The sequence below is a fragment of the Electrona antarctica genome (assembly GCF_951216825.1).
Source record: "Electrona antarctica genome assembly, chromosome: 22".
In the NCBI taxonomy this organism is placed as follows: domain Eukaryota; kingdom Metazoa; phylum Chordata; class Actinopteri; order Myctophiformes; family Myctophidae; genus Electrona; species Electrona antarctica.
Window position 1 is genome coordinate 29,924,927 of NC_136805.1, and position 21,102 is coordinate 29,946,028.

At 43.1% G+C, this 21,102-nt stretch overlaps 2 protein-coding genes across 2 annotated transcripts; one reads left to right on the top strand and one right to left on the bottom strand.

Moving 5' to 3' along the window:
* Nucleotides 1-1,629: 1,629 nt before the first annotated feature.
* On the bottom strand, nt 1,630-2,811 carry LOC306915248 (hemoglobin subunit alpha-1-like; the record flags this gene model as incomplete). Its single annotated transcript, XM_079492534.1, has 3 exons — nt 2,678-2,811; nt 1,922-2,129; nt 1,630-1,758 (listed from the first exon to the last, which is right to left on the bottom strand). The coding sequence occupies exons 1-3, from the start codon at nt 2,770-2,772 to the stop codon at nt 1,630-1,632; spliced, it is 432 nt and encodes a 143-aa protein (XP_079348660.1). The 5' UTR covers nt 2,773-2,811.
* A 6,164-nt stretch (nt 2,812-8,975) lies between these two features.
* Nucleotides 8,976-20,389, top strand: casp7 (caspase 7, apoptosis-related cysteine peptidase; the record flags this gene model as incomplete). The annotated part of the gene is made up of 6 exons (XM_079492768.1): nt 8,976-9,078; nt 12,826-12,977; nt 14,255-14,383; nt 16,336-16,511; nt 17,051-17,189; nt 20,163-20,389. The coding sequence occupies exons 1-6, from the start codon at nt 8,999-9,001 to the stop codon at nt 20,387-20,389; spliced, it is 903 nt and encodes a 300-aa protein (XP_079348894.1). The 5' UTR covers nt 8,976-8,998.
* Between the last annotated feature and the right edge of the window lie 713 nt (nt 20,390-21,102).

Sequence of the window (21,102 nt, forward strand, 5' to 3'; positions counted from 1 at the left end):
GCCCAACTAGTTGACCAATCCAAAAGCTCCTCTTGAGATTTTGACTGACATTGACTGCATTTGTCAGTTTACTTAGTGTCCACTCTGAGTGTACGTAATAAAGGGTAAAAGGACATGCCTTTCTCTAATGTACGTAATAAAGGGTTAACCTCTTAAACCCCAGGAGGGTCCAGGGGGTAAATCTGCAACATCGGAGTTGGAACCGGAGACCAATTGGGTCTCCATTGACCCGCTGAGCGCTGTTCGGAGGTTTTGAGCCGCTGGGGCAATGGGGCTCAAGAGGTTTTAAAGTACATGCCTTTCGCTAGAAACAGTAGACAGAATGTAATCTGAAATTGCCAATGGAATACAGCCAGAATATATAGGCTATATAGGAATGTACGGCCATGCAGGTCTCATGTTAAAAAATACTTTTTTGGACAGCATGGTTTAGGGGTCTGATTCAGACTGGCTGTTACTAAGCAGTGTGTACTGACAGTTTGTGGCAGGAGGAAAAATGTAATAGAAATGGAAAAATAAATACTTGATAGGAAACTGACCGACTTGACAACCGGGCACTGCACTCCCTGTGGAACGTGTGTGTTGAATTTTAAGTTACGTGGATTACATGCAGAGACATTTGTGATGTCAGAACATGTCATATTTGTGGACCCTGGGCGGGGACCCTGTCCAGAGCCCGGGCAGAGGCCTTTTTGTGGCGGTTCTGGACAACCGTGGGTCCGACCGACTCTATACCGGGCACTGCACGCCCTGTGGTGTTGTACTTGTGGAACCCGTGTGTCGAATTTGACACACGTGGATTGCAGATGTACAGAGACTTGATGCATTTATAGATACTAGACATGGTGCCCGGTCGGTAACGATGGAAGTTGGAGATCCATGCCCCACCTGGCTATGCAATACCGGTTGTACCCGTGACAGAGTACCCGTTCCACTGTCTGTGTCCCTTTTATGCCCATGGAGATTTCTATATCTGTCTCTCTGTGTCCCTTTATTCCTGTGGCAGGCATGCCCAAATATGGAGTGTTGTGATGTCAGAAGAGGCCAGCTCCGTATATGGAGCCTGGCCCTGTCCAGCCTTTTGTGGCGGTTCCACCCTGTTGTATATTTGTATCTCTATAATGTGTTTTTGACGATTTTGTGCACTTTTGTTGTCATGTATGTTATGTAAAGCACTTTGGTCAACTCTGTTGTTTTTAAATGTGCTCTATAAATAAAGTTGGATTGGATTGGATTGAACTGTGGGTCCGACCGACTTGACACCGGCACTGCACTCCCTGCGGGGGTGTGGGTGCATTTATAGATAGATATAGAGGTATAGTAGAGAGGGAGAGAGATGGGGAGTGACACGCAGCGGGCGTCTGGCTTGGGACTCGAACCTGTGACTTGCTGTTATGTGGTATGTGCCTTAACTAGGCCATTAGTGCCCCTCAGTTAGTAATCTATTCTAAGATTTTCTACAACTAAAGCTGAAATGTTGAAATTAGTGTACTAGTATTAGCAGGCCCTATTGCACCACACCAAAGAACCACAACAACAAAAGCATGGATTTTAAATGTATTTATTGCTTTCTTTATTGTCCAGCAGATCAGACCATTGTACATAGTAGCAGCACCAACGGCCACTGTTTTAACGGTACTTCTGCTGCAGAGCCAGAGCCACCAAGGCCAGGAACTTGTCAATAGCCACGTGGACCTGGGGGGTGAAGTCGTCTGGGAACATCATGGCCATCGTCACCAGAATGCAGTGGATAAACAGCTGAAATGAGAGACGAAGACGTAGTCAATATAGGCCTACTGTACTCTCAAAGGTGATTGATAAAAATTTGATACTGCATTTTCATCAGCATTCAAATCAAAATTCAAGTAGACCTATAATAGTAATGAAACACAGAAGCTGTGAAGGCTTTTAGGCTACGTACCTTAAAGTTGATGGGATCAATCCTGAGCATGAAGGCATGCAACTCGCTGAGGGTGAGTAGTCCAGCATTCATGTCATCTATCTTCTCCAAAGCATCATACACACCATTCATAATGACGATGCCATGCTTCCTGACATTGACAGAGTCCTTGGACAGGTCCTTCCAGTGGGCAAAGTAGGATTTGGTCTGGGGGAAAACAACCATCAACCTGGGGGTGGAAGAGATAGTGATATTTGTAAATATGGTGAGGAAGGTGAAAGGTATTCTATGATTTACATACAGCTATTTATGTGCAATGAAGGTTTGTCCCTGACTTCAACTGATTGACTGCATCTACGTTCACGCCTTTAGCGTTCTCTCTTATGGAGAATTAGTTAGCCTATAACAGTGAATCCATGAACTTCAATTCATTGAGTATTGAACACAGCAATTCTTAGAATAGATTATGCTGATTCTGATACTAGAATGAGGAAATCCTGGATGGTGCCCTTTTCTCTGATGGACATTTTTGATGGCAATGCAGAGGAAGAGAGAAGCTTTGGAAGGGTCTGCAGTTCTACAGCATCCCAAGGCTCTATTATGGGGCGGGACATTTCTGTCAGAAGCCGCTGAGGGGTGATTTCACCCTCCTGCTTACATGTTTCATATTATCCTGCGATTATGAACGATTAATTACCTTCCTTGTGTGGCATCAAGTAATATCATGTCTAATCTCCCTTAACTAGCTATCCGTATCGTGGTATTCTGGTATCTCACCTGGCAAGAGCCTCACTTCCCATCTCATTGTGCAGGCCACTTGTATGAGCAAGGAAATCCTTGATGAGGGTCTTTTCTCTGTCGTTCAGACTCATTTTTGATGAGTACTCTGAGGACTTCTCAAGCAATGCAAATTAAGCTTTAGGACGTTCTGAAGTTCTAGTATCAGGGGCCCTTATATGATCCACAACTCACCACGTGAGTCACCTTAGCCCCACCTTTGTCGGCTTTCTATTGGCTAGAGGAGGAGATCATAGATTTGGAATTGATGGAAGCGATGAGGCCTCAGCTAATTTTGTGAATTTGGGGTGTTGTCTACTTGTCTTATCTCTTTGAACTAAATATAGAAACACCATGCAAGTTTGTATAGTGTGACTATGCTGTACAGTAGGGAAGGTGGGGCATGTAACTAAATAGAATAGGCTACTCCTCTCTTCTCACTAGATAGTTTTTTTATTTATTTTTGAGGGGCGCAAGCCCCTCCTATGTCCAGCTTTTGGTGTGTGTCCACAAACTTTACCCTACAAAAACATTAAATTCCCATTGACAATGAATGGAGAACTTTACGTCATAGACAGTGTACATTTTACGCCATCCTAGTGAAATTACGTCAAATTGTATACGTCATAGTGTAAACATTGCATAACACAACATTGATGACAAAGGTGAGTTGTGATTGGCCGGAATGAGATGATGTATGGTAATGTGCGATGATAAGAGCGCCCCTCACTTCACACGGGTGCGATTATTTTTGTAATTTACAAGAGGTTCATTGTAATGTAGATTTGAGTGTGGCACTCAAGATTCAGGCATATATCTTGCAGTGGTGTTATGGCATGTTGTCCCTGCCAATATGGTGACGTTGATGTATGATTCAGTGGTCATTGCAGATACTATGTATATGTACTGTATATTATGTTTATGGTTATACCTTGCTTAGAGTCTAATTAGCTTGACAGTAGTCTTGCGTAGCCAGACAACTATTCTACAATCTCCGAATGCTATATAGAGTCTGGAACTACACCTCCCGAAATCTGAATAAGGAAGCTGCCATTTCCGTTCACGGAAATATATTTAAAAATATCTTTAGAGCTTATTTCCATTTCTGCTAAGCAGCAAGCTATATGCTTAGATGATTTCTATTTTAAATATTAGGATAAATGTGCGCAACTTTAAAGACGAAACTGAAGTGGGGAGGAGGCTCCACTTCCGCTTTATATTTTACTCATGATAGCTTTTCCATTGCTCCATATACGACGGAAACATTCTGGCAACGCAAGACTAGCTTGACAGTGACTGCTTAAATCAGCCATCACCACTCCTTCAATTGGTATGAGAGACACAAGGGTCAGGGTCACTTACATTATTACACTACTGAATGTTGAACAAGATTGAACAGGATTTTCACAATTGAGTTCCAATTTGCAGCAGACTGACATTTTTCTTTAGAAACAAAATGTTGTGCTTAAACAAAGTAGAAAGCAGAAGTTGGTCAAAGGTCTCTAAATGGTAGATGCTGCATTCGAAACATTTCAAATGTTTTGCTAAAATTGTATAATGAAGTACAGGATAGCCAGGGCTTAAGTGGTTCTAAAAAGCTCAACCGTGGCCTCAATATGGTTATTCTAAGTTTAATAATGATTTATTGCGTAATATCTCAATATGAGAAAATTACCATTAGACTACATTATCTGTTTTGACAGCCTAATTTGATACAGACCATTTTATTTAAAAAGAATGATACAATTTCAATGGTGAACATGCAATGGTCTGAAATAAACCAGGATGCTTTTGCGCAGGGGTGCCCACACTTTTTTTCTTGAGAAAGAAAGATTGGTTCAAGACTGAGGCAAGGAAGCAACCAGGTGCTCAGGATGTGTGCAGGTATACAAAATGTAAAAATAGTAAAAAGGTGCTCCTGGGATCAATCGGGATAACACATCTATAGAACAAAGCGGAGATCCGGGCACACTTAAAGGTTTAAAAGGAGGAAAACTTTATTCAACCGACATGTTTCGACCTATACGGTCTTCATCAGGGCTGCTGGTTCAAGACTGTTGAGAGTATATACAGTACAGTACTGTTAATGGCAGTGATCAAAAGGACATAATTTGTATTATATGTGCGCGCGCAGTGGTGTTGACTTGTCATTTACTTTATTTGACTTGTCATTTACTTTTATAGATATGGTAAAGCATTGTAAACCCTGTTTCTAAATAAGCTATACACGTTTGTTTTTATGGTGTGTCTGTGCACATGCAAATGCGCGTGCATGTGTGCTCGGCTGCTCGCACGTGTGCTCGCACGTGTCTTATGGGGCGTCCCCCCACTTCTAAAAGTAGCAATACAACACTGTGTGTGAGTGTGTGTGTGTGTGTGTGTGTGTGTGTGTGTGTGTGTGTGTGTGTGTGTGTGTGTGTGTGTGTGTGTGTGTGTGTGTTAGAGATACAGCTGGGTGTTGTTATTCTTATCTCCTAAAATATGGGTCACAGGGTTGAGCAGCTGACATCTACATGAGCTGTGTGTTCGGAGTGTTATGCAATGGTTTCTGTTTGTGTCTGACATCAATGCTTGTTGTCCGCCTCGCCACCCATCCACCACCCACCCATTATAATGTTGTTGCTGTCGGGAGGAAACCACCTAGCTCCATTTTTGAGGGTTTTTTTATTTTCTTATTTTGAGGGGCGCTAGCCCCTATACAGTGACACTCATGTCACATTTGCCATTGCCACTGAAAGGAGAATTGACGTCATATGTGTCTGAACAAATCGGCTTTTTGTATTTAAGGTTTCAGAGGTGTGGACCCAAACATCCGAGTGCCAGTTTGAAATACATCTGCCAGTTCAGTCTTATAATTCTGAAAACAAATTGTATTGATGTTTTCCCAGGTAAAATTATGTCCTTTACATGGCAGCCATTCGGACAGGTAAACATGGTTATGAGAGTGTGTTTAATTTACTGTACATAGAGCAGCCGTTGTCATACTTGGTCCACCTGACTCCAAATAAGATTATCTTGGCAACATCTCAAATCTGGGGGTGCTTTTTGATGATGCCTTTAAATTCGATAAACAAATTAACACCATAGTCAAAACCAGTTTTTTACACCTCCGCTCCATCGCCAAAATTGAACCATTTCTTTCTACACACAACCTCGAAATAGTCATCCACGCACTCATATCATCCCATCTAGATTATTGTAATTCCCTCTACACTGGAATTCTACGAGTCTAAATCTTAGGCTAATATCACCCATGTCCTGCAGGCCTCTCTCCACGGGCTGCCGGTCCGGTTCAGAATACAATTCAAACCCCTCCTTTTTGCCTATAAAGCCCTGAACGGACTGGCCCCCTCCTACATCACCGCCCTCCTTATCCCCCCTCCATTAGGAGCCTAGGGTCAGCAGATAGACGACTCCTAGAAATTCCACCAACAAAAAAGAGCCTCAGGAGTGTGCCTTTACTGTCGGGCCTTACGGGCCTGCAGAAGGTTTCCAGTAACCTGCTGAATTGAGACACACCTGCTAGTAAAGAAGTGGTGAACATGGTTCTCCTCTGCAGACTTTTACAGCTGCTGTAAAAAGAATGTTGGTGTCCATGTCACAGTATGCTACCTCACTCACTTTAGTCACTTATACTCACTTATTACACTATTCAGCTGTTCTGCACCAAATACAATATATTTCACATTCACATTTATGAATGTACAGCAAATGTGGCCACCTACATGATTTTCCTTCTTGGGTTTCCTGCTGCTTGTAATGAAAAGAAAAGCAAAAACTATATTAAACAAGCTGCCTATTCCCTTAATGGACTTTTTCCAATAAATCTACTGTGAAAAATAGACTTCTATCAATGTGTAGAAATATAACATGTTGGTTTTTAATTAAAATATATATATATGCACATGTGTGACATGTATGTCAATTATTATTATTTGTATTATTAGTAGGCCCTATAGTAGTATTGTTGTTTAACTTGTTTTAACTTGGCGTCAAAGGAGGAACTGGCGAACTGCACATTTACGAGTTGACTTGAACGCAACGCAACTTTACTTTCGGTTTGAGGGTGAAGAAGTCGAGGTGAGTCTTCTTTCTAAACAAGAATACACGTTATTTATAATTATAATCAATACATGATTCGTCCAAAACAACACGTTGGGAGATATGTTGTCATTAACCGTATCCCCGAGGCGATGCACTTTAATGTTCAGTTTATTAATGTGCAGTTCACACATAAACATAGCCTATGGCTATACAGACATCATGAGATGTATAAACAGGAACAGATTTGAGCTGCGCTAATTCAATAAAACATCCTTTTTTGCCGATTGGTTATTTGGTTCCCAGATTGGCATAATTGCCTGCCTCACGTCAACCGCGCAGCCAAACAAGTACATTTTATTTGTATGGAGTTTATTGATTATGTAGCATGTTGGCCAAACTGCTTAAAATGTTGCTATACTATAACCATTATTCTTTCTAAAACAATAACTCTGTACGCTACTTACTACAAGTAAATTATGTTAACTACAGTGACTTGCATGTGGCATAGCATAGGCAGAGCCGGACAGGCTCTTCTACACAAAATAAAACTTCAGAGAACTCAGATTACTTCTACATACCGGTAGACTTCTATTGAAAAGGGACAACCGGATGTTTAGGGAATGCATTGGAGTCTATGGGCTCGCGCGAGTACATGAACCACGTGACCAGGCTGTTTTCTGCCCCCTCAATGGCGTAACTTTGTCTTACTCTATTTTCTACAGTCTATCAGAGCAGCTAGGGGAATAAAGTGACTGCGCACCTCTAACTATTAGACTCGGGAGCACCTTCAAATGTCCAAACAATAAGGTGCTTATTGGTCAAATACCCGTCTGAAAATGAGTTATGTTGTGTTGTGTTGTAAAATGTAACACCTGACACTGACAATTTAGTGTCAGGTCCTCCGAGACGCGAGGTTACTCCGTGGTGACAAGTACAAGAGAATGATAGCTTGGCACGCGCGACATTAGCCTACCACTACCACAGCAAAGTTAACTGGGTCTGTAAATTAACTAATTCAATTTCAACTCAACTCACAAGTTTATAGGTATAAAAGAGAGAGTAGGTGCATATTTTCTTGTACAAGCTCCACTTCCCTAGCCTGGTAAACCCCACCCCTTAGAAGAAAATAAATAATAATAATAATAATGAATTAAATGTTTTCAAGGGGGAGAAGGGGTTTACCAGGCTTATAGTTACCGCTCTTCTTGCAGTATCAAGAAAATGTGCCAACAAGCCCAACATAGCAGAGAAACAATTAAGGGACACAAAGGGTGCGTTCGGAAATGCGCTCCGGGAATGTGGTCAGTTTGTTGAGTGTGGTGGGCGGTGATGTCACAGAGTGCGTTCAGTGTGCCTTTTTTACGAACGACCACGACGCAATCACACCGATTCACACTGGACAACCCCAGCTTCAGGGTAGGGTCGCTCAGTGCACCCGGTGCGCAGCGCACTGGATTTTCGAACGACAACGCACCGAGTGCACTGAATGACAAGAGAGCACAACAGTGCGTTCAGGGCGCATTTCCGAACGTACCCAAAGTCAGATAACAATGAGATACGTGTGTGGTCAAAACAGAAATACAATAGCAGGATATGCTTCGTGTGCAAGTAGAGGAACATTTGCAGCAGATATGATAGCTGTCAAATGGAACTGATGTAACATCTTGTATAAATGTGTAATTAACGCTTAAATCAGCGTATTATAGTTGACCGGGGTCCCCGAGGGGTCTGTACTTGGCTCCCTCCTTTTCCCCCTCTACACCAAATCTCTTTGCCAAAAATAGAAGATCTACAAGTGAGCTTAGATCTGCTATTTGCATTTTTTTTTGCATTTGCATATTTTCAATTATAATAAAATAATGGATTTTTTACTTAAGTCGTGACTCGATCATAGAGTTATAATATATCTAGAGAGTGGATGAGGAGCGACAGCCCCGCCCCCCGCTATTCACTTCAATGGAAGTTGCTCAGTGGCGTTTTGAATGACGAAGTCTTCCGGGTAGTACCCCTCGAAGCGTTGATATGATTGGTTGGCTCCTATCATATAGTACTCCTCGCGCTGTTCTTGTCGTACCTCTACGTCACGTCCCATGATTCATTCATAAATTTAACCTGGGCCTGCAGTACAGATGACTTCAATGTTACCCAGTCATTCTGGGGGCTTGGTCCCGACTCCCGACCCACTGTTTGGGAACCAGTGGGATAGGTTAGAGAACACATTGATTGAGGTGTCATGTCATCTGCGTGTAGATGGATGTAGCATGTGATCCTTCAGAGATGGAAGAGGATTGTCAAGACCAGGGAGATACAACTGACGCCAAACCTGATCGCAGCGGAAGATTCCTGCTTTTTGGACGGTAAATAACACACGCACGCACGCACATGCACACACGCACGCACGCACGCACGCACGCACGCACGCACGCACGCACGCACGCACGCACGCACGCACGCACGCACGCACGCACGCACACACACACACACACAAACACACACACACACACACACACACACACACACACACACACACACACACACACACACACACACACACGTGGTATTCGCCTGGACCGCTAGGCCCCCCTAGGAAATATATTTACAATAGACATGGTGCAGTCAGATATTCCAGGTATTCTTGAGAATAGTATTAGGAGAAACACATAAAGAGCTTGCCCTGAATCACCATAGGTCTGTAACTCTGAGAGGGTTCAAATGGAACCAAAAGTACCCTTACTGTTTAAATAACAGACACCCCCCCCCACCCCCCCACCAAGAAAATGCAACCCACAACTACCAATATTTACAAGCAACTTTACAGAAAAAGTAGGCCAAAGTCGCTTATAATGAGCGGACATGGCAACACTGGCTGCAGCCTGCAGGTGTGCTGCTGTGCTCTGATATGACCAAAGCAGTCTGCATTTCATCCACATATGACATTGGGCTCACAAAATGCTATACCAGAGCGGTAACGAGATGATTTCACACAGAAATCATTACAAAACACCAGTACCACAGGAAAACAATGTTCAATTATTATTTTATTTTTTTGTATGCATTCTTTTTTACTGGCTGAACAGGCAAGAGGAAGGCTTATGGACTGTATAAATAGTAGCCTACTTCATGGGCCAGCGGTCCGCAGACCATTTATAAAGTTGATCCCTGTAATAGTAGCATATAGTACCAGTAGGATAATGGTATAGGAAAGAATAGCAGGATAGTAAGATCGTAGGATACTAGGATTTTCCAAGTTGCAATGTGACATAGCTCTGCAGACAATGCTGTACCCCTACCAGACCAGTGAGCTGTGGGGTCATGGGTTAGATCCCGGCACGTAGCGATGCGCCATTCGTCATACTGGTGTCAGAAGTGGCACGTTACTCGTGCGAGGGAACTGGTAGATTTGACCCCGCGGGGAGAGTGTAGCGTTCCCATACTTGGTATCTTGGCTGTGACTCAGTGAGATGGTGCAGGGGGACCGGTGAGATGTGGGTCATCGGTTCGATCCCTGTTTGGGGCGCTGCTCTCTTCGCTGCACTTTCCCCAGTTTGTTCTTTGCTTTATTATGATGTTTTCTCAAGCCAATAAAACTAATTTGAATTTAATCTAAAGCTAAAATGTGATTAAACATTAAAAAAACCCAAATACCACTTTCTTGACTGGAGTCCTCCAAGAGTCTATAATGGGCTCCCTCCTGTTTAGGCAATCTATACAAACTCACAGCTTGATGCGTGAGCTTTTAGATCTATAAGATCTAATATACAATTTTAGCTTTTTAATTATTATTCTTTTTTTGGGGGGGGGGGGGGGGGGGGGGGGGGGGGGTATCGTCATCGTTAATGCTACCTTTCGGGATTCAAATAAAAAACCGAAAAAGTAGCAGACCGACAAGCTTTAAAACGCACCGTTTCGTGCCGCGTTTCTAGCTTGCGGATCTGCTCCTTTTGAGACTTGTGTGTGACGCTGTCATATGATCACGTAGGTCGTGATCTACTTGATTCTAAAAAAGAAAGTTGAAAAACGGAGATAAAAGGTTTCTGCCCGACAGCAGCGATGTGTTGGTTGGTATGGAGGGATTGTGTGTCTGTCAGCAGCAGGGGCAGTGCGTTGCACTGTGTGACCTCAGCACAGCAGAGAGGTGCAGGGGCCTTGCTTGAATAGACCTTTAGAAAGCTCTGGGTGGGTTGGTGTGGCGAGCTCTGCTGACTCAGGGGCCTCTCAGCGTGCTGCTCCCCCCCACCCAATCCCCCCCCCACCCGACCTACGGCGCACGCCGACCCAATCCAGTCTCCATCCAGCACACAGAGAGCATGTCAGGATCCTAGCACACAGCCCCCCTCCAAAAAAAAAAAAATTACCCCAACCGAGAAGAAGAAGAAGGAGAGACGAGAGCAAGGCGTTTCAGATGCAGAGTGGCGTAGCGCTGAATGATGAACCCAGGTAAGAGATGTTGGCTGCCTCCCCTCCCGTTAAAAACCCTCCCCCCCGCCCCGGTCCACTTCCCACTGCGCCCAACCCACTGTGCCACCAAGGTGGGCGCTTTGCCCGCCGGCAGTTGACTGTTAGTATGGCACAATTTGGGAAAGGTGGGGGGTGGGGGTGGGGGGGGGACGTGGGGGGGTGGTAAAGTTCTAGATCACATGTTGATCAGAGTATGGCCTGGGTTGGCTGTGTGTGTGTGTGTGTGAGTGTGTTTGTGTTTGCGTGCATTGTTCCAATGCTTGGGTAACCTGATGACTAGGCCCTTCTGGAAGCAGCGTGGATATTGTGAGCGTCCAATGGGCCCGCTGTGGCTTACCTACTGTATCTGGATGGCTCCTTTAAAGAATGGAAATATGACAGGTCGGTGAGAATTGCCACTCGTGAAAGATTTCCTCTGTCGCTGGATATACTTTTTTGATTTAGCCAATTACTTTTTGATACGTTTATGAGAAACATGTTATAGATTCACCTCGTTCCCGATCAGTGGATTACTTGCGACCCGCTTGGCCATGACCTTAATGCTACATTTGAAAATGTATGTGCTCTTTGGGCTCTGAGTAAGTGGTTTCAGGGCTGTTTTTAAACACTTATAGTTGAGTCTGTCTGTCTCATTGTCGGAAGTTGAAATTCGAATATGTGTCTTGGAAATTAATGTTGTGTCTAAACGTCCTTACAAACCAAGACATTTGTTTTGTGTGTGTGATAAATTCGCCCGAAATCTATATCTTTTTAAAGTAGTTTGTGTCCATGAGTATATCCACACAGAATGGAAATATTACAATTGAAACGACCTTAGTTTTTTCATTGTGAATAAAACCATCAACCTGTGTCTATATGAATAGTCTGCTTATACATCACGCTCATCGTGTTCAAAGACCTTAAAGATTTTATGACATTTTTAACACCATCTCTATCGTACTTCAGCCTCTCACAAGAGTTGGAAGTTGAGCTTCATTATGAAGCTTCCACCTCGTAAGGCCGGTCTCCTATAATTCATTTGAATTCCTTTTAAAAAGATGATATTCGTTTTAACATGTACATTTTACATATTTGCATTGTACTAGCTTTGTGTGATGATTGTTAAAGGTGTGGTTTAACATTGCTTAGTTATGTAATAGTTCTACTGAGTTTTTGTGTTTTCTATTTGTTAAAGCATTACATTTTCAGTCTGTGAATAATACAGTAACAGTTGCATTGTAGTGGAAATTGTACTGAATATGATGCATTTTGGGAAAAAATTTGTCTGACAGAAACAAAATATAGATACACTTAAATATAGAGCTGCAACTATTGATTAGCTTCTTAGCGATTATCCTATTGATTACTTATTTGATTAATCGAACAACTGAGAAGCACATTTCTTTGATAATCTTAAAGGATTTAGCCACTTAAATGTTATAGGCCTAGTTCAAAGTATATATATAAAGTAGTACGAAGATACCGATCTACAAGCTTGTAATTCAACACATTGTGCGTTTGTAGATCTGCAGATTTAGCAAACGGTTATTTTATTAAAACCGATTAAAGAAAACATTAACTTTTCTCTCGGTGTTGTGTGTATGTGTTTGTTTGTTTGTGTGCGTGTGTGTGTGGGTGCGTGTGTATGTGCACGTCCACTTGGTCAGTAAGAAGAATAAGGATGGCCAGCCGCGGGAGCAGGATTACTCTTCTGAAAGCCATTATCGAATCGTTTCACCAACATTCCAGTATAAGATGAGCCACCAGCGTGTGGGCAAGTGCATTATCATCAACAACAAAAACTTTGATGAGAAGACGGGTAAGATGACCGACAAGCAGTGCACATGTTACCCATAGTTTAGTTTGAAGACCTGAGGCAGATTTCTCGGTTCCCAAACCTTTTTTGTATAGGACATGATGTGTATACGGGTGACAAATTAAAGGAAAAACCTGAATAAATTGAGTCGAGAAACATACGTTTAGCAGGGCTCAGTATGAGGGGAACCAGAGTCGTAGAAGAGAGAGTCACGTTACTTGCATAGACTCTGTGTAAGAATGGAAAGCGGAAGTTCTCGTTCTATCTCAATGAGGAAGTTCCAATGTTTGGAACTATAGCCCATAGCACCCCGCTTTGCGGCGAGATTGCGTGTCGCAACTCTCTCTCTTCTATGGCTCTGAGGGAACAGGTGACAGTGGGATTTTTCCATTCAAACTTACTTGATGTGCGTGAACTGCAGGTATACTCACACTATACACATCTATCTGTCTCTTGTCTTCAACACTCCTTCACTCCTTAACTATCGGCACCCTCTATTGACCGGATGCTGTAACATGATAATTAGATAAAGCCACAGTAGACAGGTTTAGCCATACCAGAGGAGACAATATAATTGACAAAATATAATCTCAATTAAAGCAGTGTACAGTACATCGACCCTAAACAGTCAAATCCTCAGTGTTAAGTTGCCTGAGAGTGTACAAATGGACCCTTACCAGTCTACCAGTTGTTTTTACAGTGGGCGCGTTCGGAAATAGCGCACTGAGCGCACTGTGCAATGCAAACTAATAGGAGAGTGCGCTCCCGGCGCGCATTTCCGAACGCACCCAGTGTAACGATGCCACATTTCTACGGTGGTGATATCTATAGATTATTTTCTTAGCGATTACTCTTTAGATAATAATTAGATTCATGAAATAATATTTATATGAAATTATATGAAATACTATATATATTTGTTATTCATCAATGAATCGATAGGAGAAATGTTTGTATATAATCTACTACATTATTCTGAATCTATTGATTAAATCGATTACCGGTAGTTTGATTAACCGTTGCACCACTTACTCTTGGGACCGATTCATACTCCTATTTTACCGCTGTTTCGGCGCTGTAGTGCCGAAATGATTTCGGCTCGTCAGAAATTTTCAGTAGCACCGAAGAGCCGACTTTAGGACGGTACCCGCCCCCCGAACCTCAAATGACGTCACATTGTAGGCTCTACAGCGCCGAACCGACTTTTATTCGGCTCTAAAATAGGAGTATGAATCGGCCCTTACACATACATTTCAGACTCATTGTATTTTAATCAACAGGGATGAACGTCCGCAACGGCACGGATCGCGATGCAGGCGAACTCTTCAAGTGCTTCAAGAGCCTGGGCTTTGACGTGTGCATCTACAACGACCAGACCTGTGAGAAGATGGAGCGTCTTCTCAAAGATGGTGAGTCACAAACACAGGACTAAACACTGTGTATAGGAGCCGAATGGAAACGAGAGGGAAATATAAGGAGGATTGACTTTTATACATTACAAATAATAATCGTGATTATCATTTTAGCCACAGATATGCAGCCCTAAATGTGACCGTTCGAGGCATGGAAACTGAAAAACTGGTGGTTGGAAATGTTAAATTAAGAAACTAAAGTAGTGGTAAATGTTGAATTTAAAAACCTAATATCGCCCCCATCCAAGGGACATTTCCCTTTAGGCTAGTGGATAAGATGTTTGGCTTACTTAGTTCCCGCACGGGAGACCCGGTTCAATTCCTGGGCATTACATTGGTGCCATGATTTGAAGTGAGTGGAAACAACAGAAAACATGCATTGCAGAACTACCGGTAATACAAAGTTTAGGGTTGCCCTTCCTATTGGGGAGGTGGCATGATTGGTTTCCAAAACAATCCAATCCACTTTATTTAGAGCACATTGGAGCAACAGTGTTGAACCAAAGTGCTGTACAACAAATATTAAAGACTGAGAGTAAAACGATAAACAGGACGCTGTGGGCGCTGGCGGCGTGTCCTCTCCTCCGCGTCATCAGTGCCCATACCCGAGGCGGGGTTGGCAAAAGGGCCTTTCTGTGTGGAGTTTGCATGTTCTCCCCGTGTCCCCTAGGGTAGGTACCCTCACAAAAACATGCAGTAATCCTGGTCTCTAAACTGCCTCCCCCTGGCCAGCTGGGGTGCCTGATGGAGGGGAAAGAAACTGGTTGGAATAACGTGTTCCTTCCACGCGCTACGTCCAACCAGGGAAACTCCCCCCTGTCAGGTGTAAAGGAGCAACTTGGACACTCATGTATGAAGGAAGCATGAGTTCAAGTCCGTTGCTCTCCCCAGGTTGGTGGAGGGTGTGTAGAGCCCAGGGTCACATTAGATAATTGACACAGGGGTGAAAAATGGGTTAAATTGTAGGATAATCTTTTTTTTTTAAACACATTGAGGCGTTGCAACACATACAGACACACTGCCTAACGGAAACAGCTGAATCATCGAAAGCCAAGGAGTGCAAGTGAGTGAGTCTCCCCTGGTCTTCAGTCTTGTTTGTGGGACCAGAAGAAATGACTGGTCAGTAGACCTCAAGACCCTTGTTAGGGTTATTGGGAGGTAGAAGGTCAGAACATTGTACATTGGTGCCAAACCATTTAAAGCAGTGGGCGATGCTACTAAATGCTACTACAGGAGGAGGCTGTGTTGAGTGTGTAGCATGACAGACTGAGGGGCGTACTCCTTAAATAGACCATCTTGGATCAATTGAACCATTAGGATTGAGGATGCACGTGTTAGATTGTGGCACCTGTAATTAGCCCTTCGCTAAGCACCACCCCAAAAGCGACTAATGCCAATCCAAATAGTTTAGCAACCGTTGCTGAGGATGGCACGCTTTCGACACCTCATAGCTGTCAATGTTATTTTGCATGTTTGTGTTGTTGAACACATAATCAGCTTAACATCAGGAAAGTTACACGACTGACCCACCCAGGTGATGGCAATAATACTAATAACCGTAGTCTTACCGTGCATTACATGAAAACTCCTGTCGGATGCGAACGGTCGTTAAAGTTCATTGTGTTCGATACTGTTTCTCCCTCTAACATTTCCTCGTATTTCTAGTTTATTGAAATAATGTCATGCACATTTGTCGAGTGCATAGCCAGATAGCTGTCAACAAGGCCTGCAGACTAGATTTAGAAGACATTTTAGCTTCAAGCTCTTGCTACTAAAATGATTGATTATTTATGAAATCCCGTCATTGAAGATGCATCTCAATAGCTGAGAAGGACAGCTTGCTATCGCAGAGTGGAGTTGGCGGGACTTAGCGAAGGGCTATTTGCATGGTGAATGAGCAGCTCTCATCTGAGCACTGGTTTCTGTGTATTTGTGTGTGTGTGGGTTAGCCTCGCAGGAAGACCACAGTGACAGCTCGTGTTTCGCCTGTATCCTTTTGAGCCACGGCGAGGAGGGCATGATATACGGCACAGACGGAGCCATGCCCATCAAGACCATGACCTCGCTGTTCAGAGGGGACATGTGCAAGAGCTTAGTGGGAAAGCCAAAACTCTTCTTCATCCAGGTATGCATTGCTGCAGTGTCTGGTTCTGGCTGTTTTCTTACGGAGACTGACTTTTGAAAAAGGACATTTATGCTTGTTGACGTTGATTGTTCATGCAGATGCATTACTGGCAGTAGTGTCTAGGGCAGTAATGTTTTCAGTTCACTGCTTTGAACCAAACAGAAAAAAAGACAAACTCCTCAAAAGGCAGTGCAACTAATTTTCACTGAATTAAATAGCTATGAAATATAATTTAAATCAATTTTAAACCGTTTTTACTTAGTTGACCGGGTCCCCCAGGGCTACTTTTTTACACCAAATCTCATTCGGCTGAAAAAAATGTTTTCCCCAAAATAGGGTCGCTCTTGTTCAAGTGGTTACATAAATGATTTGTTGATTTCACATGCATAATGTCCTCTTTCAGACTGCCACATCAGCACAAATGGAAACACATTTCATATCTCTGCTTTTTAATGTTAAATTCTTAATTGCCTCACCAGGTCATCGTTGAGAATGCTACTCAGGATCTCAGTGAAATGTCATTTCATTTGCTCCACCAGGCTTGCCGCGGTTCAGAGTTCGACGATGGTATACAGACAGATTCGGGACCACCGAACGATACCCTCGAGACAGACGCTAATCCCCGGCATAAAATCCCTGTAGAGGCAGATTTCCTCTTTGCCTACTCGACCGTGCCAGGTGAGGTCTGCGCGCACATCTGTCAGTTCCACAAAACATTTGTCTCGTTTGCAAGGTCTGATTACAGTAACAAGCATATTAGGATGCATCCATGTCAGGATCCTTGATTTGGTGAAAGTTTGTTGAAAGTTTGTAGGGAGGTTTCTTGGCTAAGTAGGATATCCCATAACGCTGTCCTGTTAGGCACATGACCTTTAAGTTTGGTTATTTCATCCCCATAATTGCCTATTTCATATATATACTATCTTACATAGTATATCATATCTTACTTTAGCTTCATGAATGTACCAAATTACCCTCCAAACTTTTATTTTTTATTATTTTGTTTAATCTCTAGAAAGTATTCCAGTTGCAAGGAGACAGGGGTGGAGTGGGGTTGGGAAGTATGACATGTTTGACACAGATAGACCTGCACCGGGGTTTACTGTATACAGCTTAAAAAACATGTTGGGGCAATTAAAAACGACTAGACCTGTGCCCATTGGGCACCGGCCTACGATGCAAGTTGGTAACAATGAACATCGGAAATACATACACCACCCTAGTATACACTGACACCACGGCGCGTAAACAGCGCCTCAAACTGTGACTCCGCCCACAACCGGGGGAAGTTGTGATTTGCGCTCGTTCACTGCAATGCAATTTGCGGCATTTTCAAAACAATATTGAGCAGAGTATGTGATTAAGGATTGGACCAAGTTGCATTGGCAGCCATAGAAAATTCTTACCCCAGGCTAAAACCGGATGTGATGTTTTTGGGTGTTCCTGTCTAGCGTGGTGTCAGTGTATGCAATACCCGTTATATCCATTGTCACAGCACCCGTTTTAACTGTCTGTCTGTCTGTCTGACTGTGAGAAGTGGACTGACTAAGTAATCAAATGGCAGGTGTGGGGAATAAGGCTGGGGTTGCCATGGCAATCAATTGGCTCAGGCAGAGCCTGGAAATTGCACATGTGTGGGGAGTTGGGCTCATTAGGTCCACTACCAGAGCCTTTTCTGGCAGTTATGGACAACTGTCTATGACCGACTCAAGACCGTGAAAAAACATGTTGGGGCAATTCAAAATGATGAAAATATGTACAGAGGTTGTTGCCATAACGGCTCCTGCCACAAGGTGGCTGCAGTGCACTTCAGCTGATTAGCACACAATGACAACAATGTCACTGCCATAGATGAAAGAAGGAATTTCACACTTTCATGCACACAATATATCTTGGGATAGTATTCTAGACTCTTATTTGGAAGTGTGAGTCACTGTATTTAACATTCAGTTTTAGTGAGTGTTTGTATGTAATACAATACATACAGTTAATTGATTCTATAAGCTGTAGTTCCTAAACTGGTGAGTCAAACTAAGCTAAAGCTACCAATATCTCATGCTATGAATCTCTCATATGAAATGAAAAAAGACCAGCGTTTGTCATGGTGGGCCACATATGAATGAATGTATATGATATGTGTCTGTTCACGTGAGTTTGCTCCAGCTTCCGCTCTGCCATTGCTAGATCAGTACCCCAGCGAGTGGCACAGTCCCATCAATGAAAAACATTGTTTTCCAATGAATTCATTATAATCATATAGAGGTAAACCTAATAAACAATAATCAGCAGCATACACAACAGCCTATTTGTCTACAGGCCAGAACAAAGATGTTGTAGGCTTAATGTTATCAGGCTATACTGTGAGAGTTATATTTACACAGGTCTGCTACTTGTTCTTTCTTCTGATGCCAGCCATGTGAAAAGGCAGCAATGATATTACTCTGGAGTCTTCTGAGATTGTGCTCTCTTTTTTGTCTTTGGACCTGCTATAAATGCCAGGTTAAGGCATCACGACACGTGCAATAGTGAAATCGCAAAGGAGGCAATGTAGCTAACTAAGGCAAATTGTACCATTTTACTGCTTGATGGAAAGAAAAACTAAGTGTAGCAAGGTTCACAGTTTGCATGACTAATCTGGGAGGAAATAATTGAGTGATTTCTTGGTAGCTGGTCTTCCATGCACAGTGATGCATTCTTTGCAACTGGAGCTACTGAAGTTTAGATCTGAAGACATTATATAACTCCTGCTTTTTATATCACAATACATATTGCAAAAAACAAAAACATTGCAACGTGAATTATTCCCAATGTAATTCAACTCTAATGTCTGCTATGGCTTTATTGCCTCTTGAGGGATTTAGAACCAAATTTCCACTCATGTGTCATGATGTGCGATCGTCAGGGACTGCCGACCTCATAGCAGTTGTCACTGGATAGCTGTCTGCTGTCAACAGCAGCACTGTTGTCTAACTTTATTGTGAAATTCTGGAATGGCTCTTTTAGAAAATGACTTATGTCCAGCCTGTCTAGACTCAGTACCTTTGATCATGTTTTAAAACAACTTTCTTCCGACTGCATGGAATGAGATGAGAGCATTTCTTTTGCAAGGTATGGCACTTGGTCACAGCATCGGTACATCACCATGCGATCGAGTAAACGGGCAATGAACCAGAAACGAGTCCACCTCCAGTTGTTTGCATTTTTTCAAATGTCCAAAACGGCCGATAACGTTGATGATCACGGTTACAAATTTAATGTTTCGGGTGAATAAAAAAAAGATCGTGGGACAATATACATAGCCGGTTTTCACTTCCAGTTCACGGGTCGTGCATTTTTCGCCTTCAAAACAAAAGCTCAGAATGAAAAGCTCAGAATGAATGAATTAATACCTGGCAGGGAATATGTTAAATGTTATTTGCAAGTAGTCACATCAGATTTGTGCATTCAGACATTGTCAACCTCTGCATTGGTTGCTTTGGTAGTGACTTAAGCGATATAACTAGGCCTACATTGTTGTGAGTTTACACTCATTATGATGTGTCCTCGCCAAAAAAAAGACTTTTTTCGGTGTGAGAAGTGACATTGTGTGTTCTTACCGGGTGCTAGACTGTAGTCTTCAGTATAAAGAAGTAATGTGCTGGGTTCTTGCAGGGTACTACTCCTGGAGAAACCCCGGCCGGGGCTCCTGGTTCGTTCAGGCACTCTGCAACGTCCTCAATGAGTTCGGGAAGCAGCTGGAGATTATGCAGATCCTGACCAGGGTCAACTACATGGTGGCCACCAGCTTTGAGTCCTGGTCCGAAGACCCACGCTTCAGTGAGAAGAAGCAGATTCCTTGCGTGGTGTCCATGCTGACCAAGGAGCTGTACTTCAACTGACCGCCCAGCGGACCCACGCTGTGACCACACTGAAAAGCTCAGTTCGACTTGGTAGTATGACCCTTTGCTTCGACTGAAATGATGTAGTTTCATCGGAAAAAAGCAAGGGTCTTGCGATTAAGTATAAATTACCTGACTGACTGACTGACTGACTGACTGACGTACAATACATGTTCCTTCCGACGTCCAAGCATCTTTTTTCTTTTCAGAAAAGGAGGTGAGATAACTACATTTTGACGTCATTCAGAACTTCTGTTAGCTTTGACTCCTGCACTCCCAGATGTCTGACTTTCTGAACTATTTCGAAAAGCCAGTCTGAGCCAGGTTTTTCCAACGTCGAAAGGAGCATGTATTGACTGACTGAATGGCTGACTGACTGACTGACTGACTCACTGACTGACTGGCGCTGACAAAAGCGGTCCAAATATTCAGGGATGATGAGCCCGGTGGGACGTTGCACCTTTTGGGCACGTATGCCATTTTGCATGTCTGAGCTGGGCCCAAACCTCCGAGCTTCTCCAAGAGAATACGAATCTTTACAGTGGCACTCGCGTTCCTGTGTTGATGATGATTACTTGCCTCTCCTTCAGGTTATTCCTTGGAATAATGGCGTCACATTTGATCTGATCTTTGTCGACAGGCAATGTGAAATATCCATGTTATTCCGCCAACCCGGAAAAGTTGCTGCCATTTTTTTTCGTGGGTTCGGGGAA